The sequence below is a fragment of the Podarcis erhardii genome, assembly GCF_964252035.2.
Source record: "Podarcis erhardii genome assembly, chromosome: 6".
Classification (NCBI taxonomy): domain Eukaryota; kingdom Metazoa; phylum Chordata; class Lepidosauria; order Squamata; family Lacertidae; genus Podarcis; species Podarcis erhardii.
Genome location: NC_138510.1, coordinates 5,802,426 through 5,820,967, shown reverse-complemented (window position 1 = coordinate 5,820,967; position 18,542 = coordinate 5,802,426). Strand labels below are relative to the sequence as shown.

Here is an 18,542-nt window from a genome sequence, read left to right as displayed (position 1 = left end):
TGACAGAGCGTTCCACCAGGTTGGAGCCGCAGCCGAAAAAGCCCTGGCTCTAGTTGAGGCCAGCCTAACCTCTCTGTGGCCTGGGACTTTCAAGATGTTTTTATTTGAAGACCGTAAGTTCCTCTGTGGGGCATACCAGGAGAGGTTGTCCTGTAGGTACGAGGGTCCTAGGCCATATAGGGCTTTGAAGGTTAAAACCAGCACCTTAAACCTGATCCTGTACTCCACCGGGAGCCAGTGCAGCTGGTATAGCACCGGATGAATGTGATCTCGCAGCGAAGACCCCATAAGGAGTCTCGCTGCAGCATTCTGCACCTGCTGGAGTTTCTGGGTCAGTCTCAAGGGCAGCCCCACGTAGAGCAAGTTACAATAATCCAGTCTGGAGGTGACCGTCGCATGGATCACAGTGGCTAGGTCAGGGCGAGAGAGGTAAGGAGCCAACTGTTTAGCTTGGCGGAGATGAAAAAATGCCGCCTTTGTTATAGCTGCAATCTGCGCCTCCATGGAGAGGGAGGTATTGAAGATTACACCCAAACTTTTAACGGACGGTGCTGGCACTAATTGCACCCCCGCAAGAGATGGGAGTTGCCCCCTCAGTCCCATGTCGTCCCGTCCCAGCCAGAGGACCTCTGTCTTCGAAGGATTTAACTTCAACCAGCTCCCACATAACCATCCAGTCACAGCTTCCAAGCATCTGATCAATGTGTTTGGGGCCGAGTCAGGATGGCCATCCATCAACAGATAGAGTTGGGTGTCATCAGCATACTGATGGCAGCCCAGCCCAAAACTCAAGACAAGCTGGGCGAGGGGGCGCATAAAGATGTTAAAAAGCATCAGGGAGAGTATCGCACCCTGGGGCACTCCACACACCAAGGAGTGGCGGGATGACAACCCCCCCCCCAAGCGCCACCCTCTGTCCCCGACCAGAGAGAAACGAGCGCAGCCATTGAAGGACTGTGCCCTGGATCCCCACGTCGGCAAGGCGGTGGTCCAGGAGTTCGTGATCGACCATGTCAAAGGCTCCTGACAGGTCTAGAAGAATCAGCAGCCCCGACCCGCCTCGATCCAGCTTCCTGCAGAGATCATCTATTAGGGCGACCAGAGCCGTCTCGGTCCCATGACCAGCGCGGAAGCCGGACTGGAATGGATCCAGAGCCGATGTTTCATCCAGAAACCTACCAAGCTGTTCAGCAACCGCTCTCTCAATCACCTTACCCAGGAATGGAAGATTCGAAACCAGGCGGTAATTGGATAGATCTAAGGGATCTAATGTTGTTTTCTTTAAAAACAGGTGCACCACTGCCTCCTTCAGTTCCCCTGGGAATGTCCCGGTGCCAAGGAACAAATTGATGATATCCCCCAGGGGAATATTGCTCTGCTGCTGACTCACAAGCGTGAGTTAGGAAGGATACTATTAAATTAATATATCCACTCCTAGTATCTGCAACCCTCCCACAAAAGGCACCGGTGAGTAACATCACACACATGAAAAGTATTAGTCCTCATGAAAACACCAAGTCCACTCCACTGTGCCATATTTTGGTAAGCCAATTAACACATGTCATTAAACCCGCCCAGTTGACAAGTGACAGCGCTTGACTTCTTTGATGGCTGTCCAAGGTGGAAATTCATTCTCTACACAATCTATGCAGGCAACAGACAATACTGGGATTATCTAATACCCAGGGCTTGTGCTATTTAACAGGAGGGTGGGAATGGAAGTGAGACATAATTACATGCCAGTGAAATTTCCCTCTTTGGTTTCTTTCTAGATTAGTCAAGTTGTGGTTTGTTTATTGTTTCAGTCTTCCCTCCTCCCTCGAGAAACCCGAGTGATTTTGCAGGTAATATTGTAATTCCAGAGTCATAAGATTGCTTCCTTACTCTTAATGAAAGCTGTGGACCTTTTGAAGCTGGGTTTCTAAGGAGACTAAATATATTAAAATATATTAAATACTAAATATATTAAAAGAAACTTGTGCAAAAGAGGCAATATGGCAGCCTTCCAAGATAAGACATAAACAGCAAATAAAAACTCATATAATAAAAAACAGTGCCGGATGAAATCATAGTTGGAAGGAACTTGAAACCCATGTGGCCATGTGGTTAAATGCGCTACATGAAAACCACCAGACGATGAATCCTGAGTTAGTGGGTGAACTTCTCTGATGTGGCAATAAATAAGGCTTTGGAAAATCAAGTTTGTAATAAGAGTGCATAGAAGAATCCTTCCAGCCTTGAGCGCAACGGAATGGGCAGCTGCTACCTAGCAAGTGAGTTATCGTTACGTAAATTGGCGCTATCTCCCATGAGTAAACACTACTAGAAACTACTAATTATTCAGCGCCAAAATCTTGCCTCATAGAAGAGTTGCTTTTGGTCAGTCATTCAGTAGACTAGACTATGTTTATTTGGAGGGTTGTGTGCATGCCACGGAAGCATGAATAGGAAATTTTGGTTTCTGAATTGTTCATTTTTCCAATCTAATGTTCAGTTCTTCACATCAGTTTGAAAATTCGTCAGCACTGTAGTGTACATTTCTCCTAATATTTACATTTTTGCCCAATATACACATTTTTGCAAAGCAATTTCCCTTAATGCAACATTGATTTTACTAACATACAAATGTTTATGCACACTTTATATCCCACCATATGGATCCTTGCACAATTACTTGGTTGCCGAACTGCATCACAAAATTCAAAGAAGTTTGAATAGTGAAGGATGGATGTGTTTCAGAATGTGAGAATTGGGCAGTTTGGCCTTTAAATATGAACAAAATGGCACACACACTCATTGCTAATACATGCATATCACGAACAGCTTTAAACCCTCAACATCTTCATTATTTTTTTGCAATAGAATGGTCCTTCTGATCTCTGCAGTTGGCCGGAGATGTGGGGCTTGTTTATCATTTGAAAAAGGCATAAGACATACAACTCATTTCTAAGAGAGGCTTTCTGGACCAAGCTGACCTAACCACATCACCCGAGAAGTGTGGTCTGTAGGAGGGAATTCTGGGGCCAGTTCTCAGATTTTGCACTCCCTCAATAGCCATACGCAAAAATATTGCCACTCTGTTTAACTTGGGCTGCTACTCTATGAAGCAAGCCAGGTTTCTATTTGAGGAACTCTGCATAAATGAGAAATATTTTTTAGGGTGTGATTATTTTTTGCAAGGTTTCCATTTAAATAGAAATATTAAAAAGTATTTCATTGTTCTCTGTGCTCTCACCTTCTCTAAGAGCTGACCCACATTTAGAGGCATCATGCACAACTTTGCTAGGGCTGCTTCGCTTCAGAACGTAGATCATCGGATCACATTATTGAATGCAGCCTTTACGGAAAATGAACGTTGAGGAGACTGGTCCTAACCTGGGGCTTCTCCCTGATGCCAGGCAGCTTGTGATAGTCAAGGAGCATACAAACCCCTCAACTGCACCCTTTAAGTCTATAAGAACATAAGGCAGCCCTGCAGAACCAAACCAGCAGTTCATTTGGTCCAGAAAATTGTTTCCACAACCAGGTGATTCTGCAAAGCTCACAAGCAGGGCATGAAGAGAGTTGTCTTCTCCAATTATTATTATTATTATTATTATTATTATTATTATTATTATTATTTATACCCCGCCCATCTGGCTGGGCTTCCCCAGCCACTCTGGGCAGCTTCCAACAAAATATTAAAATACAGTAATTCATCAAACATTAAAAGCTTCCCTAAACAGTGCTGCCTTCAGATGTCTTCTAAAAGTCTGGTAGTTGTTCTCTTTAACATCTGGTGGGAGGGCGTTCCACAGGGCGGGTGCCACCACCGAGAAGGCCCTCTGCCTGGTTCCCTGTAACTTGGCTTCTCACAGCAAGGGAACCGCCAGAAGGCCCTCAGCGCTGGACCTGTGTCCGGGCTGAACGATGGGGGTGGAGATGCTCCATCAGGTATACAGGACTGAGGCCGTTTAGGGATTTAAAGGTTAACACCAACACTTTGAATTGTGCTCGGAAACGTACTGGGAGCCAATGAAGATCTCTCAGGATCGGTTGCTTGCCCCTGGCGGCTTGTATTCAGAGATACACAGTGGAGCCTGGGAGGCACGGAATGTGTAGGGAGACCAACAGTAGATGGAGCCAGAGCCAACAAATTCTGGTTTCGTTCCCATCCTCCCTGCTGCTGAGTTGCACAAGTGTAACGCTGAGTCTATGGAGGAAGAAGCTGACAGCCAATGCCACCCACTGGACTGGGCATAGTAGGGGGCTGGCTGAGGGCAGATTGAGTTTGGTCAGGCACTGCCCTCTTTGCCCTAATGAACCAGTCTCTACTGGAAGTATATTGTCCCTGAATGCGGATGTTCCATTTAGCTGTCATGGACAATATAGCCACCGCTAGACCTATCCTCCACGATTTAACCCAGTTCCCATTTAAAACCACCCAAGAATTCACCCGGGAACAGGGCAATGTCATGGTGCAACACAGTTCCCGCTAGGCATTCTGAACCAGGAATCTGGCCAGGCTGCTGCGGGCAGCCAACCTGCCGCTTGGAAGCAATTTATTTTTCTTTGTTGCAAAATGGCATCAAAGAAAAAGCCTCTACTACTTTGCAAAGGTTAAGACCACACCCTGAAAATTCTTAGAATTCACCCATTTCCCTGAAAGCAACTGAACTTATTTCCAATAGGGTCAAAATTAGGTGGGCGTATTTGTGTTCTGTAAGTTAGTTATTTGAACTGTGCAGTGGATTTGGCTAGGGCCTGAGCCAAATCGGGCCTATAAAGAGATTCTGTTGTCAGCAGAGTCAGGTTGAGACCTCTATGGACTGCTCTGAGTTGGGATGGGTGGCCCAGAGCAACCTGAGACTGTCAAGGAGTGGGACACAAAGCAGGCAAGAGGTGGGAAAACTCAATGAAAAGGCCAAGACTTGCCTAACCGTTAGCTGCATGTTCCCAGAAGGGAGGAGCCTGATGGTGCAACGTCTGTTGAGTGGAGGGACTGATCCTGCGAGGTGCACCTCCTCTCCAAGCAACTTCACTACAGGAAAACCACTTGCAAAGAAGCACCCTACAGAATTGACCCTACTGCTCTCGGTCAGGAGAGGTGGAGGAGATGGCCTGTAGCCAGAAAGCACGGGACAATTGTTCTAGTCTTTCTCATGGTTAAGGACAGTTATTTGCATACAGAGACTTTTTTGAATTAGAGGTGGTGCACAGACTGGCTCCCCATCCACTATCATTCACTGTAGCCTTAACTGCCAGCACTGGTCCCCTGCCCACCAAACAGATGCCCAGGAGTCCTAAATTTTAGTGTAAGAGATGCCTAAGACCTTGGAAGGCTCTGCTCACCCTCCTCAAATAACTGTTTCCCTAGTATTCAGTAGTCTATAATAATAATAATAATAATAATAATAATAATAATAATAATAATAATAATTTTATAATTTATACCCCGCCCATCTGGCTGGGCTTCCCCAGCCACTCTGGGCAGCTTCCAACAAAATATTAAAATACTATAATACATCAAACATTAAAAGCTTCCCTAAACAGGGCTGCCATCCGATGTCTTCTAAAAGTCTGGTAGTTGTTTTTCTCTTTGACATCTGGTGGGAGGGCGTTCCACAGGGAGGGCGCCACCACCAAGAAGGCCCTCTGCCTGGTTCCCTGTAACTTGGCTTCTCACAGTGAGGGAACCGCCAGAAGGCCCTCGGTGCTGGACCTCAGTGTCTGGGCAGAACGACGGGGGTGGAGACGCTCTTTCAGGTATACTGGACCGAGGCCGTTTAGGGCTTTAAAGGTCAGCACCAACACTTTGAATTGTGCTCGGAAACGTACTGGGAGCCAATGTAGGTCTTTCAAGACCAGTGTTATATGGTCTCGGCGGCCGCCCCCAGTCACCAGTCTGGCTGCTGCGTTCTGGATTAGTTCAGTTGCTCCATACACAATTTTTTCTCCTCCGTATGCAGTGATCTCCCACAAAACCCTGCATTATTTTCAGTAAGTGAATGCAACCACATTTGTTTAGCTTTACCTCTGAAGCCACATGCTTTATTGCCAGGTGACACATCATAAGCAAAAAACTCTTAATTTTCTTATGTGGAGGGCTGGGGTGGGGAAAAGAGAAATGTACAAGCGGATATCCATTGTGCAAGTGGGTGGCCATCACTGGATGCTGTCCACAATGTTTGGAATGCTGCTGATATTGAAGCCACACGGCGAATGCGCTTTTTATTTATTGACATAGTTTAACACGTACTATTTCCCACTTTTGAAAACTGAGGCAATTTCTCAATTCACAAAAATACTTGCAGTTTATAAAAATATAAAAGCACTTAATGTACTTTAAAATTGTTCCATTTATTTTCTATTTTTTGCAACAGAACCAATTGGTTGTTGCAGAAATCCTTCTGAAGCATCAGAAAGCAGAGTAGAGAAGAATCCCTTCTTATCAACAGAAGTTTCCGGCACGAGGCACAAGTAGCGAAATTCAGAGGCTTTCTATTTAATTAGGACTTAATTACACTATCAACTATCAAAATTGACAGCTGACTGTCAATACGCACAGCCTTCTAATGAGCAGATAATCCACCTCAATTTGAGGTTTTCATTTGGTCAGTTTCTCTGAACTCTTTTGGTAGGCAGCTGGCCAATAGATCACAAGGCCTGCCAACACTTCAAAGAGTTTTTTTAGCACCTACAAAGTGATTGCTTTTACAAATGGAAGTCACAAACTGTCCACAGGGAGACAAGCCATAATTATCTTGCCTCACTGAAGAGACTCTTATAAGAAAAATGATTTTATGCTTTTGTGTAAAAACGTCATTCTAAGAGCCCAACAGCTGCAAAAGTGTTAGAATGTTTGAGAGTATCAGGGGAACTGTTATCCTAAAGATCACTCTGTCCTTTCACCTTCCGCTGCCATTTGTCATCGTGAAGATCATGCTGATTCTCCAAACTTCTGCTGTGTGTTGAAAATCTCTTCTGGTGGAGGAACTTCAGCAAGAGGGTGGTGGCAAGAGGTGGCAACATCATTCCAGAGAACAAAGAGCAGCTTGCTTAAAACAAATGTACACTTTGCTTCCTTTCCATGGTCCTGGGCTATTTTTGCCTCAATGCATACCTCTCTCACTGGGGATCTGGCCAATAATTCATAGATAAATGTCTCGTCTTGGTATCAACTTTGCATTCCGGGCACTTCTTGGCAACCTGAGGGGTGAGGTGGGGGTGAAGCAGAAAACAGGAAAAAAATGAACACTGCCCAACATGAGCAACTCCACTAAGAACAATCAAGATGTTTGACTTCTGCCATTCTGCCAAGAACTCATACAAAGGGCCAAGAACAACAAGAAGTAAGCTTTTGGTGCTCAATCTGTGGCATCTGACTCACACATGATTAACCCAAATTATATCACTCATTTTGCTTCCAAGATCTGGTAAGGATGTATGACTGGGGAAGGAAGTTTTAATGGGAAGGGGGAGAGATGCTTCAGAGAGCAGTTTGCTCTGAAGCACCTCCCCACCAACCCCGTTACATGCGTCCCCAGAGAGGTTTAACAGGTGAGGAAGGCACTTCAGAGAGCAGTTTTGCAAATGACTCTCTAAAGCAACCCCCTTCTTTAAAGGGGTTTGGCGATAGAGGATAGGTCAGGGGTAAAGGGAGGGGTGTTTGGTCAGGTGGGGGGGGGGAGCAGGGTTGGTGAGCAGAACAGGTAGGGGCAGCAGCACCTAGTTTCTTAAATAAAAGCAAAGCACACAAGGGTCAGTCATGTACTTAAAAGCCAAATCTAAAAACCTGCTTCCTTAAAGCCAAGAATTGCAGAATGGCTTCTCCAACTGAAGGTTACCACAGGGTGAAAAAACTCTTTTAATGAACTTCATAGACCAATAAGCCACAATAGAGAAGCAATGCAAATTTTGCAGAATGCTTGGCCAACTGAGGGAGATAATCTAACTTTAGTTAACAGTTTGATTTCTAATTATCTTCTGCTCTTCGTTTATCTCATGAACCTTCATATTTTATTTAAGGTTTGGGACAGATAAGGGTTACACACCAGACTTTGGGTGTCTTATGAAGCATTTATTCATCTGACAGGTTATTCAATGATTTATTATTCTAATAAAAATATAAAGTTGACACACGTTTCCCCTTCACTATGTTTTTGGACAAACTCAAAAGGCTGCCACGCGTTTGTGACATTTTGGTTAGTTCTAATAAAAGGCATTGCCCAACTCTGGATTTTAGAGCTCAGTTCTAAGTTCCTGCTTTGTTTATGCAATCCCAGTCTAGGAAAGGAGGAAGCAAAACCGTTCCAAAGGTGTTAAAGAAGTGAACTCACCGCGGTTCTGGTTAACAGTTGCTGACCTCAGTTTTCACTGGCATTGCCTCCCACACCCCCTGATAATGTCTGAGTCAGGTTCTTTCCCATCAGGGGAAACATTAGTTGATTTTTGCAAACTGGCCATGCTGCTTGACCATGCATGTTATTTTGTTGGCACTTCATGGAAGAAGATGAATGCTTCAAGGACCCAACTCACAGGTCACTTGCAGGGAGAACTTTCTGAAGGCATAATTCCACATGCTGCTCACTGTATTTGGTAACCTAAATAGGCCTCATTTCACTGTGACGATTAGATGCTTTCTCTTACTGCCCTGTTGGTGCCCAAAAGGGGCAGAGAGCTGGCTTGATACTTCCTGATGACCTACATGCCTTGGTGAGACAAGAAGAGCTAAGTTTTGGCTGCCAGGGCTGCTTGGTTCAAAACCCAATCATGCCTGGCGCATTACTCCTGTAAGAAAGGGGGTTGGTTTCACACTCTGAAGGGCAGAAAAGTTTTGGGTGAGCTGTGTCACATGGAGGAGTTTGGGGTGAACTTTCAGGGAGTGTGGAAAGAGCTGTGCAGGGATGGGGATTGGCAATGGGGTGGAGGTGGCAGGTAGAAGGAGATGGGGATTGGATGTAAAAGCTGTGTAAGGGGATGAGGGTATGGGGCGAGATGTAATGGGAAGCGGGGCGGGAGGTTGGCAGGAGACCCTACTCAACAAGCTGTTTCAAATAAGCATAAAGGATCACTGCCAACTCCGGTGGTTTTCTTTCTCTGGAACTGTTGCAATTGCATGATTAAATGGAGGGGGGGGTAACTGTCAGGAGCTCAGCCTACACTTGAGTAGGACCCTGGTAGAGACACATACCCGACTGGCATGTTCTCTCTCTCCTGGTCGTTTGTTCGGGAGCTTCAAAAGCTTTCTTCTGCCTGAACATCACAGCAACTGATGCCAACAGACAACGACACACTTAGGGATCCACAGAGTTTGTGCATCATGCGTGACAGACCTCAGCAACTCAGCATGTTGGCTAATCTACTTTATTTACATATAAACACACATGGAACACTGCAACATGGCTCCCTCTCTCTCTAGCATCAGGCAGCAAAGAGAAAGAACAAAGGACAATAGTCCCACTTCACGGAACACAGTAACAGACATCCTGTCTCCGTCACTTCCTTCTTTGTGGAGTCAAAATATACACCGTCATGTGATAGACAACAATGCCATGACTGCAATCATGGAGCAGGAATTCTAACAGTAACTCCCTGTACTTGCTGCTCCCTCAGTCATCCTATCTTCTCTCATTAAGCAGCTTAACCGGAACAGTGATAGCTCAGAGAAGAATTGCATTTGCATATACTTACCATGAAACAGGGAACATTTTTCAACTGTAACTTCATAGAATCATAGAGTTGGAAGAGACCACAAGGGCCATCGAGTCCAACCCCCCTGCCAAGCAGGAAACACCATCAGAGCACTCCTGACATATGGTTGTCAAGCCTCTGCTTAAAGACCTCCAAAGAAGGAGACTCCACCACACTCCTTGGCAGCAAATTCCACTGTCGAATAGCTCTTACTGCCAGGAAGTTCTGACAGTAAGGAAGTTTAAATTTCATACAATTTAAACTGATCAAGAGATTAAAGCTTGCAACCCATACCATTTCAATGCGTAACCAGATGACTGACTCATGTGCTCCAAAGAACGAACATGGAAAACCACATATTGTCCTTCTCTGCAATGCACACTCCCTGAATCAAGCTGAATGACCAGGTGCTATTGGTACCTTCCGAAAGCTCTGTGCATGCCTGTTTGTGCCACTGCCTCATGAGAGAGAGGAGGCCTGTGGCTGCAATGGACCACAAGAACCCATTTTTTTCTGGCAGAGGAAAACTGTAACAACTCCACAGTTGAAAACAGATTTTAAAATGTGCAAGTCACACATCTCTGGAGGCAGGGAAAGTAAGTAATGGCCAGTAGTGGTGAACAGGGCAGCATGCAGCTGCTTACCTGACCTCCTATCACACTGTTACTACGGCTTATGAGGAGGGACAAAGCTGTGGTGCTGGTGGTGCAGACACACTGCCAATCTGGCACTAACCCTGCCAGCTATGACTGGGAAAATGGCTCCATTACAATATTGTAAAGTAGCTGCTCTACCAGTGAACAGGGAAACCAATCGGACAATGTTGTTTTGAGGAAAGGAGAAAGCAAAATTTTGACAAGCCAAACCGACCTTTAGGAGACTCTCCCAGCACAATTTGCAACAAGTGAAGTCGCACAGCTGGCATTTAAAAGGCACACTATGCTCAGATTTGCATTTTCCACACTGGAACCCTTCTGGAAAATTGAAAAAGAGTGTGACTGTTAAGAGACGGACTCCTTTTGGCAGCTGAAGTAATGCCCCCCGACACAGTAATGGCCTTTTTTGCACAGATAAAATACGTACAACAGAAGCTGTCAGATTTATTGCTGTTTGATATTATAGCTCCCCGAGGACTGCAGAGATGAAGGAAAACACACTCTGACCTCTAGCCTCTTCTGGGAAGAAGCCAGAATGAACACAGATAGGAGCTAACTAATGGAATTGTCTTCTTCTCAAATTTTGGCAACAGCAGCTAGTGGCAAGGTTGGAACGCCTTTAGACAACTGAATATATAAAGCTCCTATTTACTTAATGAGGCCATTAACCCATCCAATTTGTTACTGTCTACTCTTGACTCATACATTCTCCAAGGCTTTAGGTAACCAAATATTTCCCACCCTTAAAATTTGAGGTCCTTTAGCTGATGGTGCAGCACACTGAAACTGGGATCTGGTGCATGTAGAGCATATGCCCTGTCATTGAGCTACTGCATTCACAATGTATTTCTGATACAGTTGAGGTATCCTTTCTTTTGAAGGAAGAAGGGCTTCTACCTGATCCAATATTTAAGGTAAAGGTAAAGGGACCCCTGACCATAAGGTCCAGTCGTGATCGACTCTGGGGTTGTGGCGCTCATCTCGCTTTATTGGCCAAGGGAGCCGGCGTACAGCTTCCGGGTCATGCGGCCAGCATGACTAAGCCGCTTCTGGTGAACCAGAGCAGCGCACGGAAACGCCGTTTACCTTCACGCTGGAGCGGTACCTATTTATCTACTTGCACTTTGACGTGCTTTCGAACTGCTTGGTGGGCAGGAGCTGGGACCGAGCAATGGGAGCTCACCCCATCACGGGGATTCGAATGGCCAATCTTCTGATCGGCAAGCCCTAGGCTCAGTGGTTTAGACCACAGCTTCATGCAAAAAGGTTTCTCTGACTTTCCAGGGTTTTTAAAAAAACTGTTTGTAGGGGATTTTTGCATGCAAATAAAGAGTGCGTTCCAATCAAAGTGTGGGCAGTTTATCCTTCTTCCTTGACATAGACCTTTCTTTTCATTAATTTACTGTAAATGGAGGACCAGTCAGATCTTCTGATAGGCAAGTCCTAGGCTCTGTGGTTTAACCCACAGCGCCACCCGCGTCCCTTGAACCAATATTTACATACCTCTTAATGGTGAGATGGGCACACTGTCAGAATCCATGGGTGTGCGGACACTGCTTGGACCTCCCTTGGAGTTCTGTGATTCCAAGTTACTTATAGGGGTGGCATTACTTAGGATCTTCTCTAGCATCTCGCTCTTGGAGGAACCTGCAGAGGAGATCATACATCTCAAAAAGCACACACAACTATGTATGAGCAGTTTTTTCTTCCATTTATTTATTGCTTATTTATACCACGCATCCTCCAGGATTAGGACACATGGTACTGGCTCCACAATTTAAATAACTACAAGGCTGATGGCCAACATTCCTTTCCTGGACACTCAAGAGAGGGATGGCCAATTGACTCTAGTTTAATTCAGATGAAAAATTTATATAGGTCCAGTTTAACTGGGCTTCAGTTTTGGATGTGGGATGGAAACTATCTCGGCTGTCCAATGGGATAACCACTGCTGGGAGACACACAGGAGGACACAAATGCTAATACGAAGAGCAGGAACATGTTTCTCCTTGAAGACAAAAGCCAACACGACTAAACCCAGGGCACAATTCAAAGAACAAACTAAAACCAGTGTTATTAGCAACTACAGTGGTACCATGGTTTGCAAACTTAATCCGTTCCAGAAGTCCGTTCTTAAACCAAAGCGTTCTTAAACCAAGGCGTGCTTTCCCACAGCAGCAGGGGACTCAATTTACAAATGGAACACGCTCAACAGGAAGTGGAACATGTTCTTATTCCAAGGCAAAGTTCACAAACCAAAACACCTACTTTCGGGTTTGCAGCATTCTTAATCCAAGCTGTTCATCAACTAAGCTGTTCTTAAACCAAGGTACCACTGTATAAGCAAAATGATATAATTTACACTGATACTACCTGAAGAAGTTGGATAGAATGCCCACCATATGCTTCCAAGAAAAGGAAAAGGTTCCACCACAGAACCTGTTTCGTGCCATGAGACAGGACTGGGGCTGTGAATTGCCTTTAGGTAGCAGTTGTAGCTGTTATCATATTATAGTGTGAAAGAAGAGAGCAACAGGACTGGTCTGGGAAGATGAAAACATCTTTACGGAGGAGTCAAACTTACAAACTGCTCTGCCTCCTTCTGGTAGGTCGGGCAACACCAAAACATCTGTATTCTCTGGATGAGTAATCAGGAAACTACCAGTATTGGGGGGGGGGGGCGGAGACAGTAGATAAGAACACTTTGGCCTAGATGTGTCATTGAAAGTAAGTTATCCATTATGGCAGTAATGCCCTGCACCATTAGTCAACAAAAATATGTAACACATTAGGTGCAGTGTGAACTGCCAGCTTCAGACACTTTCAGCCTTCGTCAGCCTGCTCTGGCCGTTTTACAATAGTATACTCACAACCCAAAAATCTGGGTGAGATTTGTGGCTACAGCTAATCCTTAATTCATTCTTCCTTAGTTGTCTGAGTAAACACAAAAGAGGTACTGATGAGCAATATTTAATTTTATCTAAATAAAAAAAATAAAAAAATCCTTCCAGTAGCACCTTAGAGACCAACTAAGGTTGTTATTGGCATGAGCTTTCGTGTGCATGCTCACGTCTTCAGATACACACCTGAACAAGTTTATCTGAAGAAGTGTGCATGAACCCGAAAGCTCATACCAATAACAGACTTAGTTGGTCTCTAAGGTGCTACTGGAAGGAATTTTTTTGTTTGTTTGTTTAGACTACGGCAGACCAACACAGCTACCTACCTGTAACTTAATTTTATCTGGTGAGCAAACAAAGAGGCCACATTTGCTGCCTCATTTTTGCTTGTTGTGCCAGGGTTGGGGGTGCCGCATTTTTCCTAGTAAGCAGCAAATTTCACTGCAAAAACAAAACCAGGCTGCTGTATCTTATCCTTAAACTTGTGATAATCTTCCTCTGATTCATTGAACAGGAGAAGGCTACAGCTTCTTTTTATTTCCCTTATCGGTGGATGGAAAGAAGAAAACCTGGAGCAGACTTCTTTGGGGAGGAGGGGAAACTGTGCTGAAATAAGCAACTCAAACCTGGGATTGGGCTGGCAGCTTTATCCTGAATTTTACTCTCTTCCACTGTGCAGTTTGAGTCCCTCAAGCCAAGAGAGCCCTCCTCCTGTGCTGGTAACAGAGCCTCCTCATTCTCCTCAGGGCAACTCATTCCAGTCAGCTCTTTACACATCTGTCTGAACTGTTTTTTGTGATGGGGGCGCACAAAGATGGAGAACCCTGTGAACAGAAACAAATAATGGCGTGCACACACAGTTGGAGCCAGCTTGTTATAAGCCAGAGAATTCCAGGAGAATGGGGAAAACACTTCAAAATTATCAAGACCAACAACAACAAAAACCCCCTCTTGGCTGGTCACTAAATCCAGCCTGTTCTAGTTTCTAGCTACTGTGGCGGAATCATTTTACTAGTCAGAAAGACTCTTTGAATGTCATATTCACACAAAGAGCAACAAAAATGATTGCATTCTTGTCTGCCCTCTGAAAAACACATGCTGGGGAAATCCTCTTGGGAACCAGTATGGAATATTGCATGATTGTCTTAGACCTACAGAGGTCAACTATGACAAGTCTGGAGCCTTGCAGTTTTCTGGTTAAATATGTCTAGTGCCAAGGATGACTGTACAAGATCCAAAGCTGGCCTGTTGAGTCAACTTGTCTGAGTGTAAAGGTGCTTCTAAAGTAATCTAGTGAGATGAAAAGACAGAGTGCCTCTTCTGCACAGCACTTAATCTTTTACCTCCTTGGAGGCTGATGAGCTTATCAGCGGAACTGTTGTCTATCCAAATCAATACCTGCATTTGTAAGAACTTGATTATTTAGTGTGGCAGCACCCACACTTTGGAACTCCCTGCCAGTTGATATCAAAGTAGGCGCCTTTGCTGTATATGAACTATTGCCCTTAACCTATGTATTTTCCAGCATGCTTCTGGTTGGAAAGGTGAATTTCAAAGCCTAGATGTGTTTCAATCCGCAAACCTTTTCAAATGAAATAAATTCAGATCAAAATGCAAATTTCTCCCCCACCCATATCTGATACTGATGTGCCATAAAGAAGTTCAGCCACGGCTGTTGCGCAGCTTGTCAGCGATGGCAACTGAACTCACTGCCCCACCACACTGAGGAACGGGCTTAGTAACATGTGGGTGGAAAGAGCAGAGTTCTGCGGGCAGCAAGACACTCTGAGAAACAATCAGGCAGATACTTGCTTTGTAGCAGATGGAAATGTTCTGGCTTCTCTGTGGTGAGGGCTGCAACCACAGACACCATGGTATCGTAGTCATCAGTCTTCTTGTATGCTGACAGGGCTGAAAAGAAACTGCTGAAGCCGTTTTGGTCCAGAGCCACCTTGAGGTCACTCAGGTAGGCTGATCGGATTATTTGGCTACGGCTCTCCTTTAGGGAGCTGGGCATTTTTTTGGAGGGCTCAGCAGTCACACAGGCACTGTTTCCTCCTGTTAAAAAAGCACAAGGCAAGGCACATCAGGACAGGAGGGCAGTCTGAAGCAGACGAAGCCAAGTTAAGAATGTTCCTTGTTAGGGTTTTTGGGGTTTTCCCCCTTTTTGGAGGAGGTGGGATCCTGCTTTGCTAGCACAGCAATTTATTTGCATACTGCCCAACATCTCTTAATACACACTGATGTAAGCCATAGGAAAAGTTTCCTCCTTAGTGATGGATGTGCAATGCTGAAAAATGATAACAAAAAAGAAATTTAACATGTACAGGGTACGCAAATCATGTGTGAGTCAAAACTAACTCAATGAGTCAAAAGTGACTCACAGATTTATTTAACCTTAACCCTGATATTGGGGTTAGTGAGCCTCTGGTTCTCTAGAGGTTGTGGGAATCAAATTCTCATCCATCCTGCCAACGTGGCCAGTGGTCAGGGATGCTGGGAGTTGCTGAACTACAATATCTGGAGGACCACAATTTCCCCATCGCAGATTTATTTGATGCCTTTCACAACAAACCCCAAACATCTCATGATTGCGTTAGAAGCCATTAAAAGACAACTAAATAAAAAAAATCATTACAATTATAAAATTAAAAACATAGTGTTGTTCGATGGGGGGGGGAGTTTGTGTGCAATCTCGTGATCTTAGTATCAGCCCAATGAACGTGTGAAGGTTTGACTCAAGGGACCACTTTTCTTTCTTTACTTTCATTGACATACAGGAACTAAAACCAAGTTTTATTGCTCCTGCCATTAACATACTTTATGCATTTCTTCTTTACAGGAAGCATACCTGCACCGTCCGACCCAAAAGTTAGGTGGGAACCTCCTTTATTCAAATGCTGCTCAGTGTTCAGCTGCTCAGTTGAACCATCTGAAAAGGTGGTTTTCTCATCACATTTCTTCTCTAATATCAAAGAGAACGAGATACAAAAATTGCTTGAATGAAGGTGGGAAGTCTTGAGAGTACTTTAAGAACAAAAGAAAGGAAGTCCAACGAAATCATTGCAATGTACAGTGGTGCCCCGCAAGACGAATGCCTCACAAGACGGAAAACCCGCTACACGAAAGGGTTTTCCGTTTTGGAGGCGCATTGCAAAACGAATTTCCCTATGGGCTTGCTTCGCAAGACGAAAATGTCTTGCGAGTTCCTGTGGTTTTTTTTTCCTTTCCCCCCCTTTTTCTAAGCCGCTAAGCCGCTTATCAGCTGATCCGCTAAGCCGCTAAAAGCCACTAAGCTGCTAAAAGCCGCTAAGCCGTCAATGGGCTTGCTTCGCAAGACGAAAAAACCGCTAGATGAAGAGACTCGCGGAACGGATTCTTTTCGTCTTGCGAGGCACCACTGTATCCTTATTCTTAATCCTAAAATGACAGGAAAATCCCTTTCCCAAACAATAGGAAGAATGAACAGAATAACAACTTCTTCCTAAGGGAGGCCAATTCTGACCATTTTTATTTAAAATATACCACATATTTGTTTGCCATATACAGTGGTGCCTCGCAAGACGAAAAGAAACCGTTCCGCGAGTCTCTTCGTCTTGCGGTTTTTTCGTCTTGCAAAGCAACCCTATTAGCGCTATTAGCGGCAAAGCGGCTATTCGCGGCTTAGCGACTTAGAAAAAAGGGGGGGGGGAGCGAAAAAAATCGCAAGACTCGCAAGACGTTTTCGTCTTGCGAAGCAAGCCCATAGGGAAATTCGTCTTGCGAAGCGCCTCAAAAAACGGAAAACCCTTTCGTCTAGCGGGTTTTCCGTCTTGCGAGGCATTCGTCTTGCGGGGCACCACTGTATACTGTATCTCATTAAAACAATGCCAAAGTGGTGTACAATAAGAAGTACAATTGGTGCCTATGTAAAGGGTAGTTTTCCAGTGGCATGGCAAGGCTAACGGACTGGGTTGAGGGAGCTGTGTATGTTTGGCCTGGAAAAGAGGAGACTTGATAGCCATCTTCAATTGTTCTTGCTTGCTCCCGAGGGTACGACCTGAACCCATGGCTTCAAGTTACAAGAAAGATTTCAATGAAACATCAGGAGGAACTTTCTGATGGTAAGAGCTGTTCAGCAGTGGAATAGATTCCCTTGGAAGGTGGTGGACTCTCCTTCATTGGATGATTTTAGGCGAAATTGGATGGCCATCTGTCATAGATGCTTTAGTTGAGATTCCTGCATTGCAGCGGGCTGGACTAGATGACCTTTGAGGTACTTTTCAGAACCACAAGGCTGCTGAGGTAGCAGTGCTCCAAAATGGCACTTGGTCATGGTTGCAGTAAGCCTCCTCAATTAGGTCTGCGCAAGACATACTTATTTAGAGAACAAAAAACAGAACTAGCATGCTGAAATGGTCTGGCAGAGCCAATATAATATCAGTATAATATTGAGTGTGCAACAGATTTTTTGTGGGAGTATTTCCTATCACTGCAAAGGAGAGGTCTTGAGGTCTATGAAAGACTGAATTCACCACAGAAAAGCTAGATTAGGGAATGAAACACAAGAGCATCTTAGTCACTGACATATCATATATTAGTCACTGATTTATGGTATTTTGGACACATCCAAAATACCGTAAATCATGAAGTTGGAAGAGACCCTGAGGATCATGTAATCCAAGGCCCTGCAATGCAGGAATGTGCAGCTGTCCCTGACGGGGATCGAACCTGCAACCTTGGTGTTATCAGCACCAGGCTCTAGTCTAACCAAGTGTGCTATCCACCCAGCAGAGGATAGTTCTGGGTGGAGAATGATATTCTAGGAGGGAAATTCAATTGAACTTTGGTCTAATGAACTAAATGGAGCTTTAGTAAGAGACTGGAAAGTTCAGTTCAGGGTCCAGGTAGGAAACCGGTGGGACCATGGGTTTATATAATATTTTAATTACTTTTAGGGAAACATTTGAAGTCAAATTGACACGGGGTGATTTTCTTCCTCTTGCAAGCTGGAGCAACTCCCTTAAAAGGCCAGGTTACAACATCTGGGGATTTTTAGTTTTGAAAAAAAGGCAAGCAAAAGAGGATATAATCAAGATTTTTAAAGTTATGCATGGTGCAGAGAAAGTGGAGAGAGATGATTTCCGTGTTTGCTGCTCTAGAAACCTGTCCTTTGTTAAGGAAGAAACTCTCACAGAGTTAAGAAACCTATGATGCAATGCAAGGTCCTACCAGGTTAGAAATAACTGAATACAGCCCCTAAATTGGAATATGTAGGGTGCACCCCATGGTTATTACTAAGAAGGCTTTTGTCCTTGGCTAGGACTTATAGGAA

General features: G+C 44.6%; 1 protein-coding gene across 3 annotated transcripts in view; it reads right to left on the bottom strand.

Moving 5' to 3' along the window:
• Nucleotides 1-6,179: 6,179 nt before the first annotated feature.
• Nucleotides 6,180-18,542, bottom strand: part of RTEL1 (regulator of telomere elongation helicase 1) — an 80,946-nt gene continuing 68,583 nt past the window's right edge. For 2 of the 3 annotated variants that reach the window (XM_081867545.1, XM_081867546.1), the window contains exons 31-32: nucleotides 16,080-16,193; nucleotides 14,092-15,286 (exon numbers count right to left, since the gene is read on the bottom strand). In XM_081867545.1, the coding sequence (XP_081723671.1) occupies nucleotides 14,964-15,286; nucleotides 16,080-16,193 (437 nt within the window). In that variant the 3' untranslated portion in view covers nucleotides 14,092-14,963. Of the gene's footprint in view, nucleotides 7,189-10,542; nucleotides 10,647-11,831; nucleotides 11,976-13,854; nucleotides 14,053-14,091; nucleotides 15,287-16,079; nucleotides 16,194-18,542 lie in introns of those variants that run through there. The other variant, XM_081867547.1, reaches the window with a different exon arrangement.